This window comes from Falco rusticolus, chromosome 7 (genome assembly GCF_015220075.1).
Source record: "Falco rusticolus isolate bFalRus1 chromosome 7, bFalRus1.pri, whole genome shotgun sequence".
NCBI classification, from domain to species: Eukaryota; Metazoa; Chordata; class Aves; order Falconiformes; family Falconidae; genus Falco; species Falco rusticolus.
Window position 1 is genome coordinate 53,263,281 of NC_051193.1, and position 23,850 is coordinate 53,287,130.

The 23,850-nt window shown below is 44.4% G+C and overlaps 3 protein-coding genes across 7 annotated transcripts in view; 1 reads left to right on the top strand and 2 right to left on the bottom strand.

Moving 5' to 3' along the window:
- Positions 1–10,873, bottom strand: VTI1B (vesicle transport through interaction with t-SNAREs 1B). The gene is made up of 6 exons (XM_037394088.1): positions 10,635–10,873; positions 6,310–6,368; positions 4,870–5,061; positions 3,343–3,516; positions 1,414–1,475; positions 1–366 (listed from the first exon to the last, which is right to left on the bottom strand). Exons 1-6 carry the CDS (start codon positions 10,747–10,749, stop codon positions 270–272), a joined length of 699 nt encoding a protein of 232 aa, XP_037249985.1. The 5' UTR covers positions 10,750–10,873; the 3' UTR covers positions 1–269.
- Positions 10,874–11,605: 732 nt separating this feature from the next.
- LOC119150920 (retinol dehydrogenase 12-like) lies at positions 11,606–19,457 on the top strand. Its single transcript, XM_037394087.1, has 7 exons — positions 11,606–11,741; positions 12,494–12,612; positions 13,354–13,509; positions 13,807–13,911; positions 14,377–14,586; positions 16,402–16,591; positions 18,528–19,457. Exons 1-7 carry the CDS (start codon positions 11,644–11,646, stop codon positions 18,628–18,630), a joined length of 981 nt encoding a protein of 326 aa, XP_037249984.1. The 5' UTR covers positions 11,606–11,643; the 3' UTR covers positions 18,631–19,457.
- Positions 19,458–20,875: 1,418 nt separating this feature from the next.
- Positions 20,876–23,850, bottom strand: part of ZFYVE26 (zinc finger FYVE-type containing 26) — a 52,532-nt gene continuing 49,557 nt past the window's right edge. For 4 of the 5 annotated variants that reach the window (XM_037394079.1, XM_037394080.1, XM_037394078.1 and 1 more), the window contains one exon: positions 23,052–23,261. In XM_037394079.1, the coding sequence (XP_037249976.1) occupies positions 23,052–23,261 (210 nt within the window). Of the gene's footprint in view, positions 23,262–23,850 lie in introns of all 5 variants that reach the window. The other variant, XM_037394082.1, reaches the window with a different exon arrangement.

A 23,850-nucleotide genomic window follows, 5' to 3' on the forward strand; every position in this document is an offset into this window, starting at 1 on the left:
TACTTTATTACATACCAAGATTTATTTGTTTAGTTAAATATATACAAATCGAGACGATAAAATATTTATTACCTTCTTATTAATCTTACCAGTAGTTCAAGTCTGTCTCTGCATTTTCCTTTTACTTCCATTCTCTGTCTTTCTAGTGTCAGTACAGTTTCAGCTGAACATGCTGTCTCAGGAGACAGCTCAATCATCAGACAGTCAGAGGGAACAAACAGCTCATCTGGTTCCTCAGTGGTGAAAAAGTTCATCTGAGTCACAAAGATTCATCTGCTGCGGAAGAACTTGTAGTAGACCACACCTCCCAGGATGGCTAGTTCCAGGATGATGATAATTGACAGCAACAACTTATTAGTGGTTACTCTAGAGTTTAAAAAAAAAAAAAAAAAATATCCAAGATAGCTTCTTTTCCCCTTGGTTATGAAAGCAGATTCTAGATAATTTGGTCACCATTTTACCTTCCCTAAGTGTACTCCCTGTTTCAGCTATACCACACAAGGGCTACTGGAATAGCTCTTAACAAGCAGGAAAAGACAAAATCAGTAGTTTCCTACTCAGGTTTTCCTGGAAATTCTGCTTAAATCTTCTACTTCAACAGTAGCATTTCTGTTCCTCTTCCCCCACCCCACATAAGGCAGATCATTCTGCTCTATACATGCCTACTCATTCAATTAAGCACAGAGGAAAGCATCAGCTGAACTCCTGTACTAAAATCCACACTGTGGTGCTTTTACTTGGAACTACGTAGCTGAAGTAAAACTGTAAAATCTCAAAATAATAATGTACTTCTAATGAAAATTACATGGCTATACCCATTGCTAAAGGAAATTACGATAAAGGAAAGAGTGTTAGGCTAGAAGGACCTACTGGAAATACACTCCATGAACAGGTTTATAAGGATAAGTAAACCATATAGTTAAGAAACCAAATACACATTTACTTTAGTCACCAAAACACAGTGTATGGTCAGGCTCAGAGCTTCTCATATGACAGTCTAGCTACTCTAGGACATTAATACGGGATAAATAGAGATCTGTCTGTGTCATCGGACATCTAAATCACTTAATGCTGCAGTGATGTATGGCACAGCTTTTTCCAACCTGAGTAACATGCTGTGTCTAAAGTTACCACCAGCAATCTGCTGTAACTTATGTCCTTCCACAATTTATCATGCAGGATGGTTAAAGACTGCATGTTACCCTAAATAAGCAGTACATGTTCAGCAGAGTTCAACTACCTGCACTCCATTAAATACGTAACCAGAGAGGAGAAAACACAAATTGGCTTTTGCCCATAGGCATGTTTACACATTCCCTAACAGTTTCAGCTGACACTCTATTTTTTTACCTGAAACCAGCAGGCAACAATGCTAGCTGCCAAGTGCTGTTCTACATCAGTCATGCCACTCACCTCCTGGACATAGAACGTAGAATCTTGCGACTCTTGCTCAAATTTTCACTTGTATTCACCAACTAAGAAGCAACAAAAGTTATTTGTCAGTTGAACAAGTATGCAGCAATTCTGTAAGATGTACTTGGAAGTAGCTGGTGTTGAAATGTTGTAATTAATAAAGGGACTGAGGCTATATTTTCTCAAAATTCAGAGACATCATTGTTCTCTACACACAGTACCAGCTGGAAGCGTTGTCTCCTTTCTAAGAAGGAAATAAGACTTCGATGTACACTTTCCCTTAGATAAAAAGATACGCAATTTAGGACCACTTTCCGCCCCTTTATTTAATCTACCAATACCAGAAGCTTGGTATTAGTTCTTTTTATTAAATTTCATTTCATTATACTTGTTGTTGACACCAGAAGAAAATGATACCTTCATGTTCTCCCCAGCGTATGTCTGGAACTGTTTGAAATGCTGTTCAATTTCTAGCCAAGAAAGAACCACATTGCACTGACAGGTCTAACTGACCCAGTGGATGTGAGCTCTGAACTGTTAACAGATGCTCCATTTCAGCTTCATAATGCTCAGAAATGAACTGTCAGGTACTTCTTGGTCAGCTATTATACAGCACATAATTGAGGGTATGGACAACTAAAAAAAGCTGTTGTCTCACAGAGTGAGGATTCATGACATATGGCCACTGGAGGTCTCCAGGTAAGATTTCATTACTCCAGTTCCAAACGTTCAAGGTCAGTGAAAGGTAACCCAGGTCACTTAACATCACAGATGCCTGCCTGCACAGTTCCTCTGTAGTTCAAGCTATTGCCCTCAGCTGCAAAACTGGCCCTGTAATACATTACTTTGCACTGAGATGGACTGGACAAAGCTGGGAAGAAAACTACCAAGTCCATTCAAAGCATACTAGATTTCCAATCTTTTCTATGAAAGATGAAGCAAGAAAAAAGTCTGTTTCTACTTGGAATGTGTGGTTAATGCTGTTCAGTGATACAATGCCTAAAAGGCTCACAATAAAAGTCACAGCTTCATGAACCATCTGTTGATAGACTGACACGCTTGAAGGACTGTAATACTTTCTACTAGAAAAAGAACAGACAAATACTATGCCTACAAATCTTAAGATAACATTTCCTTTCCTGCTCTCCAACCCAAATCTGGGCACAGGGCAAATAAAATTCTGACTGAAATAAATAAACTACTTAAATGAAAAAGCTATGGGCTTTGTTGCAATGAGTAGAGGTAACTACCAAGAAAAGGGGTATGCTTTTTGTTTTGGCTGAACGTGCTTACTTGCCAAATTCAGCATCCCCCTGCAAGTCACTAACCTAAAACCTTTACACTCAGGATCCCTTGTACACACAGAAAATCCTATCAGTTTGTTACTTTAAAACTTGAATTCTCCGTTTTGCCCGTGTAAAACGAATTAATACTTTTTAAAGCTTCTGCAGTAGAAGCAGAGCTTCTTGACCCAAGGATGAGAAACAGGCATCTTGTCTGACACTTTCTCCCTCCCTACAAATACTGGAAGGTTAGTAATTAAGTAATTAAGCTTCTACTAAATTTCCTTTCTTGAGAAAAACTTGCTAACTGCCTCCCAAATCTAAACCTGTGCTGGTAATCTAGTGGTGGGCAACTTCTTAGCATTTGTTTAAATCTCTCAATTTTTTCAGTAACGCTATTCTTTTTTAGCAGGTTCATAGGTCTAGTACCCAATCTTGCACAGACACAGCAGCAGACATTTGGCCGTCATGCTTTGGGCCCTTCTACATTAGGAGCACAGCACAGAAACATGGCAGCCTGGATGTGGTCTGTGGAAACATCGATTGCTGTGTCTAGGGAGGTCTCTGAGAGTAGTTACTGGCATACAGTTCCCACTAAGCTAATACCAGGTTGTTTCAATACAATGCCCACAGTTTCTCTGCTTACTCTGCTCTTGGTGCGTTCCAATTGCTCCCGCTGCTCCCCAAGTTCTTCAATTATATCGGTGCCAATCTGATCTGTTTCAGCAGCAATTCGGTGCGACCGCTCAATGCTCTGGCTGGCTCGGTTCAGGCTGTCTGTTCCCTGGAGAAGCAGCACCCTCTGTGACTGCAGATTAGTCTGAAAAATAATGTATGCTTAACTATTAAGCACAAAGACAGGGGTATTAGGCTTCTGACATATTAAAAAGTTAGGACATGACTCCACAGACCATCCATTTGTATTAGCTGTACATGCTGCTTATGTTAATTGATATAGCTTAGTTAATTTTGAAAGAGTTCTTGTTCACATTGTAAGGTTACAGCTAAATCTGGTTAAACCTTAAAAAAGAACACACAGCTAAGAGTTAAAACAGTTACAAAAAGCTGTCTTTGTAACAATTTACTTTTCCTTCAAAGACTATTTACATGAAAATAGTATTTTTGCTTTCCAGATGCTAACTTTTCCTTCCATTCCGAGCTAAATTCAGTCTTATTTGTGACTCCACAACTGGTTGTCAGGAAAATCATTGAGAGTTTCAGTCAAAAGGATTAGGAACAAACAGCACTATTGGACTGCTAAGTAACAAAGATCCTCTTTTCATGTCAGTAGATTCGGCTAGAGGATAAGTAGATTCGGCTAGAGGATAAAAATGTTTGCTGATCTTGGGGTCAAAAGTAGCTCAAAATAAAGTATTTTCTCAGGCTTCAGAAAGTCTAATCTACTACCCTGCTCTCAGGTTTTAGAGGAACCAATCAAAAGGAATCAAATGCAAAAATTTACAAAGCTACTGCAGAACAAGACACTAAGGAAAGAGCCTCTCTCAAACCTGCCTTATCTAAGGCAGACAAACCAAAAGGCCACCTCCGTGAACTTCCTGTACAGACGACAGCATTTTGAAGATAAGCAGATTCAGTCTCATTAGCTCAGCTGTATCTAAGATTATCTGGTAAACAAAGACACTGGTGTATTTCTTGCACTGCAGCAGCACACCCATAGTGAATAAGTGCTAGAAGATGACTTACATTTTCTTGGAATTATTTACACTGAGATTGCTTAAGAGAATTCCACCAAGGTACCTATACAGAGCATGACTCTCACTCTTTGCTAGTTTTGGAGCCTAAAACTAGATCAGTTGGCCTTTCTTCTCAGTCAGTAGCATCACTTTTGTTTTCACTACTGCAGGAGCATGATTAAACAAAGCATTTCAGTACAGAATGTTGTGTAAGTTACTAACCGCATGGCCTTCAAGGAGTTCCATTTTGATTATACTCATATCTTTGTTTTAGAACAGAAAAGCTTTCCTTTTGAGTTCCAAGTGTTCCTTCTCCTCCCTGAGATATTCATGTTACATGCAGAGAGATGTTACATGTAACACAGGGAGTTACACAAGCACAGAGGCTAAGTGGATTAAAGTAGAAACACTGTAAACAGTAAATCGGGAATATTAAACAATCACAGCAACGTTAAACAAAATTTATATCTAATTCTCACACTCTGTTCATTTTCTGTGGAGAAGATTCCATATTTTATATCGCCTTGACTTCCAGGGCCCAATCCCAAATCTGTGCTTCTCATCTCTCTCTGGAATATGGAGAGGTCTCTCCTGTACGCTCGGATTTTGCTCATCATTTGGTTGCGGAAAGTCAGGGGAGCATACTTCAGTTCTTCCTCCATTTCCCGCAGCTTTAATGAATGAAAGAAAATGTATTTATTTTTTGAAGCACCAAATCTATTCTCATCAGCAGCTATATTCAAAACTCACCCCCAGATGAAGGGATTTGTAAGTTTTTATGTGATTGGGCAAGGGGGATTAACCCCAAAACCTATACACCTCATCTAGTATCATGTATACCATTCTGCAAATGCTGTTCAACCTCCATGGATTTTCAGATACACAACGCCTCAAAAAAAAGATTAGAAACAAAAATTAACTGCTAGGATTAAATGCTTGATTTATCCTGAAACGTCACTCTATAACTTCAGAATCTGCAGTTCTCAGTTTCACATAGTTTAAGCATTTATAGGATAGGTATCAGCTTCTCATAATATCTATGCAATAGAGATCTATTGCATAGGTAGGCATGCCACTAAATTCACACTCCGAATTATCCTGGCATGACAACTGGAGTTAGGATTTGTAAACACTGAGATTCTGGATGCATGAATTTTCACATCAGCTTATAGTGACAGTTGTTACAAATTTACAATGCTTAAAGCTGTCTGCCAATATGAGCTCTCTCACAATATGAGCTCTACATCTCATATATCACCTACACAGGTATCTGTCAATAAACCCCAGTAAGTCAGAAGAATAAAGCTTTGACTCAAACATCCTAACAAATGTCACATTAATATGAAAAGACAGCTTAAACCATAACATCTTGCTTAAAAAGATATTAAAAAGTCACACAGGGGGTTTTTGTGCTGTTCCACATCACCTGCTGTCCCGGAAGCCAATACAATAGAGGTTTCAAATATTCAAGGTTCCTAATATTTAACCGTCAGACTACTATAGAAAGATCAGATGGGTCAAAGAGCAACATGAAAAAAGACGCAGAGGGTCAGGGCAAAGCAGCAGCAGATTGTCTACAAGCCCTCTCTACAATCTCTAGCAATTTTAATTGCACCTCTGTCATTCTCCTTTGTTCAACAGTGGGAAGGCAATGGCCAAAGCGAGCACTCAAGAAAAAAAACCAAACAAACCCAACCCAACCACCTCCCACATGTAAGAGTATTTGTGTATATCTGTATGTGTGTGTACATATATACACCCACAAAAGCCTAGACAGACACAACTATCAGATCAATTAAAAATAAAGTATTAAAAAAAATATATCTGCTTGCCAGAACAGGATCCATAAAGAAAGGTAATATCCTTTTTAAGCAAATTTCAACCAGTCAGAAAGGCCAGAAGCCTAGACTTATGTTTACCGTTTCATTTGCTTCACGCTGTTTCTCATCATATTCTCGAATTAGTTTTTTCTTCTCCTCTGTGAAAGAAAAAGTAGCATGTCAGATATACTACACAGAGACAATAGAACTTCAACTCAATCCATTACAGACAAGGAAGCTGCCACAGATGGCTGATTACACAAATGCCACATCAAAATCTACCACAAACAGGAACAGCCTGTTCTTATGACAACTTTTCAAAAGGGGGTACAGGGAGACAGCAGAAACCACCCTTCCAAATGCTGGCCACTACCTGAGAGACAAAAGAACTCATTTTTCAAACCTGAAATATTTTTCTGACCTATTATCCTCCAGTCTCCACTGACAAAATTACGTGTTGATAAACACATAACATGAAAGAGGACATGCTGGTAAACAGCTCATAAATATTTATTTTTTTTTTTTGCATCCATTTGGCAAGATCACTGAAGGCTGAAACTATACTATTGATTTGAACAGAAAATCAGGTCAATCTACATCTTCCAAGTGAGCCCTGAAGTTCCTGGCAGACAGGGCGCTCTGCATTCTTGTGGTCCTAAAGTAACTAGGTAAACAGGGTAAGTATTCTATAGAGTACTCTAGATTAGGTGCCATCACATTATCACCTCAGGTTCATGGATTAATGCCCAAATGCTTTCCTCTTCTGGAATGACATCAGTTGTTTGAATCAGCCAATAAAGCTATGTATTTTAGTTGTTTGTGACAGTCATTTGCTAGGATCCCTGCATCTAGGGCTTTGGAGGCCAAAGAATGGGTTTCACCACTGTTATTCTATTTTTAAGCAAAACCGTAAGACATGTATTTTGCATATGTTAAGAAATTATCATACATCTCTAATACCCACAATCAGTGGAAGTATAATTCTGAAACTCCCCGTACCTCAATGGAGCCAAAATACATGTTTTATAAGCTTTTGCAAAAGCACTGAAGATGACCACAAGAGGACTCTTGTAGTGTGAATTAAACAAACTTCTGTCAGAAGCCTGATAAATATGCACTAGCCTAATTCACCTCTCTCAGGAGAGAATAACGCAGTCTTAAAATTTTAGCTAGTAAAAAATGCAGTCAGTCATCTTGGTAAAACTTCTCTAATGTGATTAAACTTAAAGACAACATTATGAAAGCATCATTGCAAAATGACAAAAAAAAAGTCTAAAAAAATCAGACTTCATAATACTCTTTTGTAAATACGGTCCTCTGCAAAAGAAGCAGTTCTATTCCACTGAGTTCTCAACAGAGACTAGGAAAAAAAATGGAAGTGATCAAAATACATATATATATATATAGCGCCTCTCATGTACACAACATGCCTAAGCTGTAGGTTCTCCTTTTCAGTTAAAACTCATATTAAGCCCCCAAAACTGAACTGTTGAGAACTTAAGACAGAATCGAAAACCATCATCTAACAAGAAGCTATGCTCTCAAGCAGTACACAGAATTATTACAGACTAAGCTATATTATGACTGTTAATGCATTACACACTAGCGGGTATCAGGATATCAGCTGGTATCACACGTCAGTTTATTCAGGAGGAAATGCTGACTTACAGGGTTCCTAAACACACTCTCCTCAACTTCTTCTATAATTTACCGCCACACACATTTGTGCTGATGCAGTTATTTGCATAGCTGTGTTACAAGTGGACATGAACTGCAGCAAAACAGCCTTCAGAAGTCAGTATTTTCTTTCATACAGGTCATTTCTCTAATCTGATTTAAGTAACACCCTCTTAAAATAGCTGCTGTCTCAAACTGATCAAAACTTGGCTGACAAAGCAGCATTTTACCTTCTTTATGTCCCCCGAGTGGAGTAAGACATTGCACTGATGAACGAGCAGTTAAAGAAATACTAGTTTCCAAAAGTCAAGCAGCAATGGCTTGAGACTTTCTTGTCTATGGGTAATGTGGCTTGAAAGCATTATACTGGATCGGGCCTAACAGAAATCCCAGAATATATTGAGCAGTTTAATTCATATCACTCCAGATTAATGTGTGACTTATGCGACAATATTTTTAGTACAGTAATAGTAAAACGTAAAAAGCCACAGTAACATTATCCACATGCTCATCAACATTAAACTGATTTATTTCCAGTAAGAAAGATTCAGTTGAAAAGTACAGCTAACTGAATTAATTTAGAGGAAAGTATCTATATCTGAAACTGATCCAGGCTGTTTAAAATGCCTTCTTACAAATTTGGAATGAAAAATCTTGTTTTTAGAGGTACGAATTTGTTATCTTGTTTATACAGAGTAAAACAGCATTTTTAAACCTCTGTCCCTCAAAGATGTCCCAAGGACTACAGATTCTGTTGTTGCTCAAGTTTGGGAGTATGCCAATCATCTAAAAAAAGTATGCGAGGTATCTCTTATTGCCTCCTGAAATTTTCAGGATCAGATAACTCGAAAAATAAAGATACAACTCCCTTCCCCGCAAGTACAAGAATCAAACAAAGCACATTAGGAGAGTGGAACACCGCTACCAGATAAACCAATTCCTGACTTGACTTAAACTCTCTTAGAAATGCTTTCCAAAAATAATACCAGCATTTTTGCAGCAACAAATTTAAAGAACAGGAGAGTTACATAAAATTTTGTAGCATGTCTGAAAAATCAGTTTGCAATTACTTATAATCGATTGAAAAAAACCCCAACAAACGAAAACCTACAAGCATTGCAAAAATCACTGCCTGTAAATATGCCATTTAAGCCCATTGCTCAGAATTCATTGTCAAGAATTCATTGCTCAAGACCATCTGAGTTCCATGGAGACCTGACAAAGCTTTACCAAGAAACCAACCACTCTCCTTTCTACAAGGAAATAAGGATTTCCTACAAGAAAGGGTGTTTCTTCTTTTATGCTTTTTATTCTTGTCGACCTCTAGTGAAATTAACTCAGCTTTGAAAGTTGCCATATGCAGGTCTGAACATCTTTCTTGAACCAAACTTTCTGGAAACGCTGATGACAAGGACTGCAACCCTGAATTTTACTCATTATTAAATAGAAAGCCAGGTAAGAAACAGAACATTCAGCTTTTCATAGTCTGTGTTATCTAGTACAGGCTGGTATATTCTGCACAAACCATTTGTATGATTTTACACCTAGACACAGAAATTTGATAAATTCCGGGATAATTACCAGACCGCAGCAGAACGCGGCTGACAGCCCCAGCTCCTTCTGGTACAAAACCCAAGCTGAGGTTGGGTTCAACAATGTATCATGTTTCTCATATGAAAGAAGCATTTAATCTAAGAGATTCTGTGACATTGGTGAAACTGTCCTTGTCAGATCACTTCCCTTTCCAGTTCTCAGAATACTGCCAAGTATTAAGAACTGAATTAGAAGCACATTGCCAAGTCCTACAGAGAACTGTTCTGTCAGTGTTTTACCCACTGGTACGGTATAAAGAATACTCACAAAATTAGGTTTTGCTTCTACTATAACTTTGTATAACTTGATAGTTTTTTTGCTAGTCTAGGAGTAGGTAGTGTGCAAACCAGACTTTTAGAACAGTCATTTAAAATGCATATCTTCTCTAGTAAGTCTACAAACGGTTGTGGACAGTTGTGATAATGAGAAGTGCTTTTATTTCTGCTGATGAGATTTTAACCAAGAGTCAACAATGTCAAAACAAGCCAAAGCACTGCGATTTAGACAGTTCGCATAGAAACAGCATAAAATAGCATCCAAATAACAACTCCTCCTCAGAGGTGAGACTGAAGCGGAAAGCCCAGCACCGCAGCGCTTGGCTACGGAGCTGAAGTTTGCCAGACGAGAGCTGCTGCTCCGGAGGATGTAAAGTGACACACCAGCCTCGCTGCCTGCGTATCTGGGGGCCAGGCCTAACGCTCAAGAGCAAAGCTGCCAGAACATAGCGGCACCTGGAAAAGAACACGCAGCGACGCCAGACCGAGCCAAGCCGCCCGCCCCCTCCGAGAAGGCGCTACCGACAGGGATGCACTGAACGCCTGCCAGCGCCACGGCCGACCCCCTCCCCAGGCACAGGCTCTCCTAAAGGGCTTCTGCCCTGCCGGCTGTAAAATCAGGTTTATCTACGGCGGCACAAACGCCCAAACGGCGCTGCAGCGGCGCTAGGGCAAGCGCCGGCTACGCGAGGCCGCCGGCAGGGAAGCCCCGAGCGGCGGCCCAGCTGCCCCGGCGGGGCGGAGGGACAGCGGGCTCGGCCCCACCGACAAGCAGAGGCGGCTCAGGCCCCGCGCCCGGCGGAGCCCCGCGCCCCGTCCCGCCACCGCTGCGCCCTTCCCCGAGCAACCAGGGGCGGCCGCCGCCCGCCCCCGCCTCACCGGCCGCGCTGCCCCGCAGCCGCTCGGGGACGCTCCGCAGCTCTCCGTGCAGTCCCCGGAAGATTTCGTGCAGCCGCTCCAGGTGCTCCGAGGAGCCGGCGCCGCGGCCCGCCATGGCAGGGAGCCGCCTCCCGCCGCGCTCGGCGACAGCGACCGCCACCGCCTCCCCCGGCCCCCTCGGCTACGCGCCGCGCCGCGCCGCCGCTCCCCCGCCAGGCACTTCCGCCATCGGCGGCGGCCCGCGGCTCCCCCCGCGCCGCCGGGCGCCCGGCACGCCGCACCCCCGCCCCAAGCCCCCCCGCGGCGGCGGCAACGCGGGCAGCCCGGCGGGCCTAGCTCCCCCGGTAGAGCGCCGCCGCTCGCGTTGCGGCAGGGCTGACGGTGACCGGCGGCAAGGCGCGTCAGGCGCTGCCCGGGCTGCCGCGTAGGGGGGGCCTCACGGCGCGCACTGCCTGCTGGGAGCTGTAGTCTCCTGCCCCGCGCACGACCTCCGCGGGCGGGGGGTGCAGCGGGCGGCGCTGCGGGGCCGCGGTCCCGCGTTGCGGGCGCTCTCCGGTGCAGGCGGGGGCGAGCACGGCCGAGCCCGCCGCCGCGCGTGACCCAGCCCCCAGCCCGCGCCTCCGTGCGCAGGCACAGCATGTCACGTTTTGCCGGGGTTAACGTCACACGTTTTGCGGGGCGGTTATGAAAATTTATTCCGACTTTATTTCCAGGCAGCCGCCGGGCTTCCTCCGAGGAGGCTTCTCGACCGAGTCACTGGCAAGTGCCGTTCCAGCGGCAGTTCCGGGCTGTCCCGAGAGACGCAGCTCAGGGCCGCCCGCTGCCCGGGGAAAACGCCACCAGGACAGCTGCGGCCACCGCTGCTGACGGGCGCGGAGCGGGTGCCCGGCGGGCGCACTGGGCAGCAGCGGGGCCGCACCCGGGCGGGGCGGGGGCGCCGCGCAGGCGCGCCAGGTGCGGGCGGGGCGGGGCGGGGCGGGGCAGGCGGCGCCGAGCGGCGGCAGTACGCATGGAGCGGGCGGCGGGGATGCTCACCTGCTGGGGAGCTGCGCTGGGGGCCGCCGTCTCCGTCCCCGTCCTGCTGCTCGTGGCAGCGCCCTATGTCAGGTGCGTGTTACCGAGCGCGGCGCTGGCCTTGCGCGCGTGTACGGGCGGCGGCGGTGGTGGTGGCCTCCGTCCCGCGGAGCGGTGGGTGCGGGCGGTCGGTGCCGGCTGCGCCGCGCCTCACGGCGGCCAGCCCTGCCCGCCCGTTTGTTTCGCGGGAGCGCGAGTGAAGCGGGCTCCTTTCTCTGGCCCGCGCTGGGGCAGGGCGCTATCGGCGCTTCTCCGGCGCCTCGGTACCGGTGACGCGCTGGCGGCAGGAGCCGGGGCGCTCCTGGGGCTCGGCTCAGCCATGGCACCGGCGGGTCCCGCAGCCTCCGGCCGTCCGGGACTCGCTCCCGGGGCTGCCCCGGCCCGCCGCACCGGTGGGGCTGCCGGAGGGGCGGCCGGGGTGCCCGGGGGCGGGGCCCGCGTTCTCCTCACGGCGCCGCGGCGGAGCCCATTGGCCGAGGCTCCGGAGTTGGCGGCGGCAGCCAATGGGAGCCGTGGCCCCACTTGACGCGCGGGCCGGGCCGGTGGGTGCGGGCCGGTGTCGGTGGAGCGGGGGGGTTGGGGGGTGGGCTCCCGGCGGCTCGGTCACGGCACGACTGTGATCAACCGCTTCAGGTCGCGGCGCCCGTGAGTCCCCGGGGCCCGGAGCGCAGCCGTTAGCCCGACCGCTGAGGCGAAACCCGGGGGCTCTGGGTGCTCGGCCCAGCCCCCTGCGGAGGGCAGCTGCCCGTGCCGCGGCCCGTGCGAGCTGCCGGCCTCTCTTGCAGGAGATATGTCGCCGGAGGGCTGTGCAAGTCGACGGCGAAGCTGGAGGGGAAGGTGGCGGTCATCACAGGAGCCAACACGGGCATCGGAAAGGAGACGGCCAGGGACCTCGCCCGAAGAGGCAAGTCGCCGGCCTCGGTCAGCAGGCATCCCCGTGCGGCTGGCCGTGTGTCAGTCCCTTTTCTGGGCCTAAGGCAGGCGTGCTTTAGGCTTACCGGCTTCCAAAGTTACTTCTTAGGAACCCAAGTGTTCTTCCTCCAGAGGCTGTAACCACTGAGGTGCAAGTCCCCGGGTTCTCATTTGGTTTCATTGCTTGAACTCCAAAATGTGCCTTGTGACATGAAAGCATTCTGCACTGTGACTGTTTTGATCGGACTGGGGGAATTCCCAGTACTGCTGGGTTCTGCGTCTATGGAGCTGGGAAATGCCATAGGTCCACTGCTGTGTGCTTTAGTTGTTCATGTTTCAGGCTGATTTGGTTTAAATGCTTTTGGGGTAACCGGTAAGGAGATTAAACTACCTGTTCACAATCCGTTTAGAAATTACTCTGGCTTAAATCCAAGTACCTTCGTGCACTCCTTGCTCAGTGTTCCCGTTAGTGGTACACGCTCCTGACTGGGGAGGACCTGGACAGAGGCACTTCAGATGTGCATTTTCCTGGTCTGAAAACAGCTTTGGGCTGGATCAGAGCTAAGAACATAGTAGGAAAGGCTTTGAAACTGCTCCCCTGACTGATGGCAGTTCTTTAAAGAAACAATGTTGTTTGTAAACACTGTACTTAGCCTGATTGTCATAGCCTTGATCATCCAGTCAGTTTCAGTGGTCTCAGTTTCTGTTCCTGCTTTTTTTCCCCCCCTTACAGGTGCAAGGGTGATTATTGCTTGCAGAGACATAGCGAAGGCAGAAGCTGCAGCCCGTGAAATCCGAGCTGAGACAGGGAACCAGCAAGTGATTGTGAAAAAACTGGACTTGGCTGATACGAAGTCCATCCGGGAATTTGCTGAGAAATTTCTAGCAGGTACAGTCTCTAGATCCTTCTTTTCATTGAGAATATTTTACCAAGGACTGCTCACTGCTCTTCTAGCAAATGCCAAATCCCTGACCTGTATGTCCCTGTGCCATGTTGGGTACTGTGGTTCACAGTGGGAGCTTGTCAGAGGCCATGAGCTAGTTTGTGGTAGGAGTCTTACCCTTATTTTATTGAGGCAATGTGGCCGCAACTCAGGCGTGGGTTTTTTTGACTGACTTCTGCCATCTTCTTGTCTTGTCTTCAGTATCTTTTTCCCTGTTTAAGGATGTCTTTTGATTCTTGCAGAGGAGAAGGAACTCCATATTCTCATTAATAACGCTGGGGTTATGTTATGCCCTTACTCCAAGACTGCTGATGGCTTTGAGATGCACCTGGGAGTCAATCATCTCGGTAAGGCCAGTGGAGTCATGTTTGCTTTCAATATCTGTGGTAAAATGCCAGAGGAAAATCTGGCTTTCAGATTTTCTCTTCCTCATTCTTCCTTCTTGGAGAAGAATGGAAGGCCAGAGTTTGAGTTCTGGGGATGCAATGTCATGTATTTGCTTATCATGGACCCAGTTTAAGTATCTGTACATACTGCCTGGGACATTTGAAGTGCATGACAGCTTCAGCTTTTTGAAGCTGAGGAGCAGAACTTAATGGCCCCTAAAAAGTTTAGCTGTTGATTCTGGAGGCGGGGGTGTGTGCGTGGGGGGTGTGTCTTTTTTTTCCAGGACTTATGAAATGAGGACAGCAGTAACATACAACATGTATCTTGTAATGTAACGTGTAACACATAAGTAATATGTTGTAAGTACTTTGAAATTCCAGCAGGGGAATGCTTCAGAGAAGGATGACGTTTCTTCTCACCCCTAGGTCATTTTCTCTTGACATTCCTGTTGCTGGAGCGTCTGAAGCAGTCTGCCCCAGCACGCATAGTGAACGTGTCCTCACTGGCCCATCATGGAGGCCGAATCAGATTCCATGATCTCCACGGTGAGAAGAGCTACAATCGTGGCCTCGCTTACTGTCACAGCAAATTGGCTAACGTGCTCTTCACCCGGGAGCTGGCAAGGCGGCTGCAAGGCAAGTCCCAGAGGGGAGTAGAGTGTTTTTCCATTGGCTTTTGAGCATCATGGATGAGGAGAGTGGATTGAAGAAATATCTGGAAATTGGCTGTGCGGAAATGAAATGGCATGAGGCAAGGGTCACTGATAGCTTTTTACAGGAAGAAAATACCTTGTCTGTGGAACTAGGACACTTAAAACACTAACTGTCTTTACAACAACAGGGCAGAGAAGTTTAGTAGCTTGGCACAGTTGAATGTATTTCATTTTTCTGTGGTGCTTGTCAAAAATTAGCTGCATCCACACAAACAACTGTGGTATGTGGGTGGAAGCTGAAAAAAACAGAAGGAGCTGAACTACAGTTGCAGTCTCCGATAGTAAAGCTAATGCATACTCAGCAGCCTTAAATGTTGATGGTAGAACAGAAGCATAGGACTAGACAGTACATAAGTCACAACGTCTGTCACAGCCATGGCATTCAGTCCTTTTTCTAAACTTAGTATTTATCTTGCTAAAACAGAAGCAGCGTTTTAAAATCCGATGGAAACTGCTGCTGTTTTAGCACCCAGGCCCTCCTAGCACATTGCTTTGCAGAAGGCATGTAGTGACTGCAGTATTTGGAAGGGAGCAGGGAATGCTCCACTCTTATGGATGTGTGATTTTGATCACTTAAAGAGTCACTGTCAAAGGCAATAGCAGAAGTGGTTTAATATGATGTTGTAACAGTACAACTTAATAAAGTTTGATGGCAAAGTTCACTCTAATACTACGTGGAAGAAACATATGAAGGAAAATTGAGATAGAATCAAGTTAGAATGGTTCATACAGAGACTGGAGATGCAAAGAGTAAGGAAGACCCTCCTGTTGAGTCATGAGGTTCAGAGTAGACCCCCTTACTTTCTAAACTCATTATGGAGCCTGAGTGCGGCTGGATCCAATCTTAGTCTCAGATTTGGACAAAGGTTTATGTCTGATAGAATTATCTATACAAAGCTCATAATAATTGAGTAGCTACATGGATTAGGAATGTTTCATTACTATTAATTCAGCATGTTATTGGTCACTTACCGAGGATCTGTTGCGAGCAAGGGGTCTCTCTGCCTTAGGTAAGGAAGGATCTCTTAGTCTCCGGTGAGGAAACTCAAACCTTGAGAGGCACCCCTGCTCAAGGGGAAGAGTCACTTGGCTTGCCATCCAGTTGCAATTCAGGGAGAGTTCAAATTGGGCTCATCCAAAGATCTGCTGTTGGTAAAAGGCCTCTCTGCTTTAAGGAGCAACCTGGAGAGGCATCCCAGCTCAAGGGGAGACTGCCACCATACAGCCACGCTGCCTAGCAGGGGAGGGCTCAAAGGTGGCTCGCTTAGGCTGTCAGATTTCTGGAATAAAGTGGTTGGTGCGAAGTCAAATAGTGTACAATGGGAAGGTGTGCGTGAGACTCCTCATACCCACAACTTTGTTCCTTGATAAATTATTCTTGGAAAAGCCACTTGCTATTCATGTGTTAACTGCATGATCAGCGTTACAAGCTTATATGCATCAATGCTGTGTCACTCTGCCTCTTCGTGTGTTTCCTAGAGGAGTTCTTGGCCTGGCTACAGCACAGGCCTTTACCTCCTTTGGAGCCTGTACCAAGGGGTTGAGTGCATCTGTCACATCCAGCAAGATGGACGACTACTGCTACTACAGAGAACTCCACTTACTCTCTCTGTATCTATGCCTGAACTCCTCCTTTAAGCTGTGGAATATCCACAGGTAGAATTGAGCACATTACCCTATTTTTTAAAGGCAGTTTGATGCATGCAGATTTGTCCTGGACTCCTTTCTTTTGCCATAGGCACTAAAGTTACAGCAAATGCTCTCCATCCTGGTTCTGTCCATTCTGAGCTGGTCCGGCACTCATTTGTAATGACGTGGCTGTGGAAGATATTCTCATTCTTCTTGAAGACACCTTGGGAAGGAGCTCAGACCAGTGTCTACTGTGCAGTAGCAGAGGAGCTAGACTCTGTGACAGGACAGTATTTCAGGTGGGTGTAAGCTGATGGAGTGATGTACTGTGGAAGGCAACCTTGCTGGCTGGGGAAAATGACTTACTGTCATTCTTCATTAAGAAGGGACTGGGTAACAGGCTGGCTGATAAGATTGAGGGTGACAAATACTACAGCATTACCCCTTCCAGGTCTGTAGCAGCGGATAGAGTGTTAGAAGAAATCCCTGACCTGTGCAACACATCACACAATAGCAGGTCCCGCAGTGCTAGGAATATCGCTCTACTCAAAGTGCAGGAATGGCTGTCACGTGCTCAGAGCTCTAATCCTGCTCTGCCTGAGATTTGGGCAAATCACTTTTCAGTAGAGCTCTTTAGTTAATGAGGTCAGTTGAGTCAATCCTGGAAAGGCCACTTTTGTTCTCTTTGTAGTTTTACGCCACTGGAACAGAAGGGGCCTGTGCTCCTGGGGACCTAGGAGGGGAGATCTTCAGGACTGGCTGGTGACAACATAACTTGATTCTCCACTGTGACAGACCCACCAGCTGGGAGGGACTTCTGCTGGAATGCTTACCACTCTGTCCTGCAAAGTGTCTTGTGTAGCTCCCACTACAAACCCTGTTGTTTCTTAACAACTTTGACTTATTCCAGAACCCTGCATAGTCATGCTTTTTTCCCCTTACAAAAACGTACAGCCCAGAGCAGTTCCAAGTCATCACCCTAGATTTGAAGATTGCCATTTGAACAGATTAATGCAAAAGTGTCTATCGGCTTCCTGCCAGGCACAGAGCAGTGCAACAATACTGTTTTTTGAAAAATGAATGTGAAAATGTGTCATATCTCTTTTTTTTTTTTTCCACATGGATACTGTTGCAGCCTTTCTGTCTTTGCAGAGATTTCCTCTTGTGATATGTGACCAGATTAGTCCATGTAATGACTTTGATTGATCTTCACTTGAGAGTTTTTACCATCTTAATCAGACTTGAATGTATAAATAGAGGCCTTAATCTTCCTTGAATGTCTGGCCCAGGATATAAACAGAGCATTTATGTGCTGGAGTGCAGAAAACTTTGGTGGATTTTAAACTCATAAAAGAAAGGTGGTTTGGACTTGATGGGAAACTAAGAGCTTCAACAGTAATTCTCAGTTTATGTTGGACTACCCTAAACTCCTTTTCACTTTCCAGGTAATAGAATATAAAGCACAAGCATGGGCATGCCCAAGCAAGACAGGTGCTGTCTGCCAGAGTAATTTCAGAAACTTCAGAGACTCTGCACTTGGAGCTCTAAAAACACTCGACTAGATAGAAATCTCGGGAGATGCAATTTCCTCTCTTCTCTTAAAATTCCATGTTATTGCAGCATCTAGCATTACAGATGAGAACACATGATCTCTATTCCAGTGAGAGTGCTGTCTGATTGCAGGAGCTGAGAAGAAAGGAGCCACAGTTCAGAGGATAATGGAAAAGGGGATAACCATACATGGTTATTACAGTCGTATTATTCTGGGGCAGCTTTGCCTTTCAGGCAATGGCAATATAGTGGGATGAATAGTTTAGAATGAAGGGCTGTTTGAGTGGCTTTTTTCGTAGTGTTTGCTAGAAAAGGTGCTCCTAACAAAGCTTGGTTAGTATTTGTAGCCCTTTTTAGTGGTATTAGTGAAAATGTACGCTGAAGAGTATAGAGTAGAGCATATATAGGTTTCTGTAAGAGTTGAGACAACAGATAGAGCTACACTTGCTTGCCAGTTCTTGGTGCCATTGGGAGAGACTCTTCCCTAGCCAGTTGGAAAGAAAGCTTTCTCAAGGTGACTTAGCACCAACCCTTGCTCATTTGCTGGACAGTCTTCCACCCTTCTTCAATTAGTCTTGAAGTTAAGCTGATAGAAAGCAACTCCCTTAAGACAGGCATCTGTGTACTAATGCAAATGGAAATCTTTGACTTAAAAAATAAAAGTAAAAAGTGTTCCTCTTGCAGTGATTGCCAGCCAGCATATGTATCTCCACGGGGTCGGGATGATGAGACTGCAAAGAAGCTCTGGAATGTGAGCTGTGAGCTACTCGGCATCCAGTGGGACTGAGCAGCGCAGACCTCAAGTGTGTACCTGGCTGAGCCCAGTGATGAGTCTCCTGGGAAGAGCGCTGCTGAGAGACCTCAAGACTAGAATGCTGATACTTCAGCTGCCCTCGTGATGGCTCTATGGATGCAATCTAATGTGTATTTCTGGAATATTACACTTAAGGATTGAGATTTGTAAGCATCCAGTACCCTTTCCTAGCTGCAGAATTAGAACACCGATGCAGGGAGTAACCTTTGCTTACTATCTCATGCAACAGCCAGAGTCAGTTGTTCTCTGGCTTTAGAATAGAAATGGAGGTTGCAGGCTTAGGTTTAGATTATAAAGTAACAAAGAGTTACCTTTAACTTTTTTTTTTCCTAACAGTAGTAGTAAAAATGTAGGATTCTAAACTTATCATCTGTGAGGTTATTTTCAGTTCCTACTATTTGACCAGGCAGAGGGAAAGTACTTCAGGATATTAGATTTTCTGGCAGTTACATGCAATACAAATGCTCTTAAGCACACAGAAACAAGCGCTGGCCTTTTTGTGCTAAGCATTAGGTAGACTTTTTAAGTGGAATCAATTACTTTTTTTCTGTATTCTCTCTAAGAAGCTGGACCCTACCCACTGAAGTATCTGGGCCCCAAATGCCCACTGATGCAGCAAGTTAACTGAGGGTTGGTGCATCTTTTGAGAACCCAGGTCTCAGTGCAGGTGACTGGGAGGTTAGAAGCTGCAGGAGTGCCACAATTGTTACCTTATTTAAAAAAAAAAAAAAAACAACAACATCTATCCTGTGAAGCACTGAGCAACAATGGTATAAAAGTTGTCACAGTAACTCCCCCCAGCAGCACTTTAAATGACTTTAGCACCTAGAAAAGAGAGCAGGAGTAAAGAACATCTCAATAATGTTAAAAAACGTTAAATAACTTCTGCTGAGACTTCAGCTTTAAATAGCAGCAAACTACCTAAAGCTAAATAGCTGAAACGGAGGTCGGGACTATCTTGATGTTAGGGTCAAGTTAGCTACAGGACAGGAAAGTAAGACTTGTGCAGAAATCCTTAAGTGTGTCTGCCGAGCAGCTACTGGCCTTGCAGTACTGTACTGCCTGCACTTCCAAAAGGCAGCAGCATCAATCTGCAAAGTAATGAGGCTGCTCCCTTGGAACTCTAGTGCTACTCTGGTACAAACTGCTAGAGTGTGATCCGTAATCAGAGATTATTGCTGAAAGAGTCAAGCAATTAGAAAACAAGTGCCACAGCTCATAGGATTGTCTTCTGGTTCTGAAAAAAAAATTGCAAGTTTGTGGACTTGCATATGGGCATGCCTCTGTGGCCAACTGCCAGTTTTGGGAAACAAATGCTAATTTTATGATTAATTCTTTCTGCCTGGATGTTATCTATGCAGATCAGTCCTGTGCTACCTCTGAGCAATACTAAATAAAGCCATTTTCCTTTTACAACAAACAGGAGACCGTATCTTCCTTCAGAAATGTTGAACCAATTTACTTGGTGTCACTCTTACTGCACCTGCCTTACTAATATAGAGACCTCAGTTTGGGTAACAATTTTAAGGGCCCTTTGTGTTTCTCCCTGTCACGCTACCTGTTTTCATCCCTCTTAATGTTTTGTCTTGAATGTGAAGCTAAATCCACAACTGCAATGTTGCAGTAGAATACTACCTAGCATTGCAGGCTTGGCTTGCTTTCTCTGTTTGTGATTCTCTGATCTTGAAAGTGCCTTTCAGAAGCAACAGGAAAAAAAGCAGAAAGTGTCTCTAGGTTGAAATATTTTGCCCTTGCAGCTCAATGTTCTTCTCGAAGAAGTCTGATTGTAGACCTAACATAAGACATATAACTACACGCTTGCATAGACACCCACCCACTCTTTTTGACCTTGGGGAAGTCATTTATACCACCTTCTAGGTTGATCTGTACAATGAGGGAACTAAAGCTCATTTAACTGTCTCAAAGGGAGGCTTGTAAGGGAGAGTTGGAGAGCTTTGCAAGTTAATCTAAAGAGGATTACTTGTTTGTGAGAGTACATGTATGAGGCTGAGCAAGCTACCTAGCTACTGGGAGGACTCTTTTTAAAGATGTGATATTCCAGCTGATCTAAACGTTGAGGACACTAGCAGAGATAAATTTTTCATGACAGAACAATTCTCCCCCTTCTAGTTACTCTGCTAAGCACCGCCAAAAGCAAAATACAGATCTAAAGAGAGATACCCAGCTATGCTGAGGTAAAAAGCAAACAGAAGATATGTTAACAGTCATAACAATTTATTTTCTTTTTTCATTGTAAACAAACCTTGGTCATTAATAGAGAAATTCTTTTTAACTGGCAGTACTCAATCCCTTTTTGATGCTCAAAAATTCAAAGTCCCTTGATAATTGCAGTATTCACAACACAAGGCAGTTAGCCAGGATCAAAATTCCAGTTCTGCTGGTACAAGAAAGATCCCTACGATTCCAGGTTAAAAACATCAAATTACAACAAACACTATATAAAGTGCATCAGGTACAGTGCAAAGAGGTCAGGAAGAAAGGCAGGTACAGAACTGACCGGTCTGCATGGCAGACTCCACTCTGTGCTCTACACAGCTGAAGGAACTCTAGCAGAAAAATAGGTACTACAGCAATGCAGATCTGGATACCCACAAACAGTAAAACCTCCTTCCCAAAATTAGAGATCTGGAAATTACTGAAGACATGGATAGTGTCATGTTTTAGGATTAGCCTAACAGCTGTAATCTGATGGAAAGCGAGGTCAGTCCGCCCAAGAAAACAAAAGCTTTCATTAGTACTGCTCACTAATAACATAATACAAGTCTGTGGTCAGGAGATTCTGAAAGCTAAATGTGGTAATTTTTGACTGCTTTGCTCCAAGACATTTCCAGCCCTGCTGTAGGGCGCGAAGCACCTCCAGAGAGGTGTTGGTATCAGCGGGGCACTGCTCATTGAACAGTAAAGGAGATGGACCAAGTAATTTCCGATACTATGGAAGTCTGTTCTGTCACTACAGTGAGCTTGGGGATAGTGCAAAACTCTTATTTGACAGTCTCAGTTATTTTATGTACTAAAACTATTTACAGTTGTATTACACTTCAGAAAACCTGTTGTGTCTTTTGAAGTAAACTAAACTTTTTAACAAAAAAGTGAACCAGTTTTCCTAATTCTTGTGCTGAAATACACGTAAACAACAAACACAAACCTCTGTGGAGTGCCGTGTTCTGTTCCGAAGGTCCTACCACTCACTGTCTACCATTCCTCTGCCCATTTCTCATGTCACAATCATGGTTGCAGAAAGCAGCTTTTTTCAGCATCCCTGAACACAGCCATTACACAAATTCCTGCTTTTTTGTAAAACTGAGTTAACCCAACACTTCCAGAGCAAACCTTGTCAATATAGCTATACAGTATGTCCAGTTAATAAAAATTTAGTCTGGTGTCCTATTGTACCTGGCAGAGACAGATTATTCTGGTAAGAAACAAACAAATCCCTGTGTGACAGGGATACAGACTGACTGTTGAATTTTACCACAGCCTGCTCTATCCATATTTTCTGCTATACCTGATGAAAAACTGTGGAAGTACACTGGCAACTGTTTAGTGATAAAGTTGCATTCCAAGAATTTATAGGATAGTACCATAGCAAAGAAAGAGGTACGTGATTTTTCAACTCTTTTTAACAGATTATTTTCCCTTTTTACTCCCCTTACAGGATATGCCCTTTGTAACTTCATCCATCTAGTAAGGGCTCAAGTGCTGTATGTATAGCACACATCAGACACTGTGACTGGTAAGTAGACACCTGCCATGAAAAATCAGTTCCTACCTTTTCAAATGAACTAAAGAAACTGGGTACGTTGTACTGGGGGTGGGGGGAAAAGTAGCAATGATTTGTATAGAGACTTAACAAGAAAATCTCTTGAGTTTCAGTTTTTGTAAAAGAACTCTCCTATCTTGAAAAAGTTTACAGGAAACCCATAAGCATAAAAAGTTTTATACTCTAGCCTACATTGACTTGATGAGAATTTTCTATCTTCTCTATGTCTTCTAGATTAAAAATAAAAGACAATAAAATTCAGTGCCTTTCAAAAACAAAAACCAACCAAAAAACCCCAAACCAGAAACAAAAGTGCTCTCTTCCATACTCCTAAATTCTTGCTTGTTCAGTTTGAAACTGGCCCCCTGCTCCCACCAGCACCCCCACCCCTCCAAGAAAAAAAAAAAAATAGCAGAAAATACCCTGAGGTAGTGACTGTCAAAATACAGGACTGGCACTTGTAATTTAGTTCCTTTCACTACAGGCACATTAGCAGCACCCATTTGCCACCAACATCAGTGAAGAGACTTCCATTTTACCATTGCTGAACCACATGCCTTTAGGCTGTCTCGAAGCCTTCCCCTTCCGTGTGATGGTGGATGTCAATTACCGACTACTTCCTAGTGCCCTGGGGAAGTCGATTTCTCATTTTGGGCTGGTGCACGGAGAGCCACTGCACACAGATGGCTTTCACAACGTCATCTCCACTGTTCTCAGCCAGCTGTCGCACATGCTGGACTAGCTGCACGGCTCTGGTCTTCTCCTGTCTCACCGAGACTAGATAGGCAGAACGCAACTTGCTGCACATCACATAGGCCTGGACCTGAAGCAGAAAAGGCAGACAGAACTTGGTGAGAAAACTAACAGGATAAGCTTAAGCAAGGATTCACTGGAAATACCTAGTTCAGAAATGTGTTTTACAAGGTAGTAGCAGCATATTATGAAGCTGAGTATGGCATGGAACAAATCCCAATGTAAAAGATGGGACAGACAACTGTATTTTGTCTCTTGTGGAAACTACTGCATCACCATGAAATTAGCATCACGAATCCTATCTTGTGCATTAATTTACCATATCCTCATAGAAAAAGAGTCTAAACCAGTAATTTTCTTCCATTGCTGGTTCTAGAACAGTTCACATCTTTCAGTGATAGATCCTACACAAAGGCAGAATGAAAAGCCTATTTTTCAATCTACATACAACAGTGAGTTTGTCAGTTGAAACAGGACAGAGGGCAGTCACAAATCTTAAGATTTTATTCTCAGCTAAGCCACTTATGATCTACAACAATCCACAAACACTGAGCCACAGCCTCTTCATCTATAAACATGCACCTACAGCTCACCCATTTATCTCTGACTCAAGTTAACAAAGAAACAAAGTAGTTTAGGCCTCACTTCCTCCAAGTAAA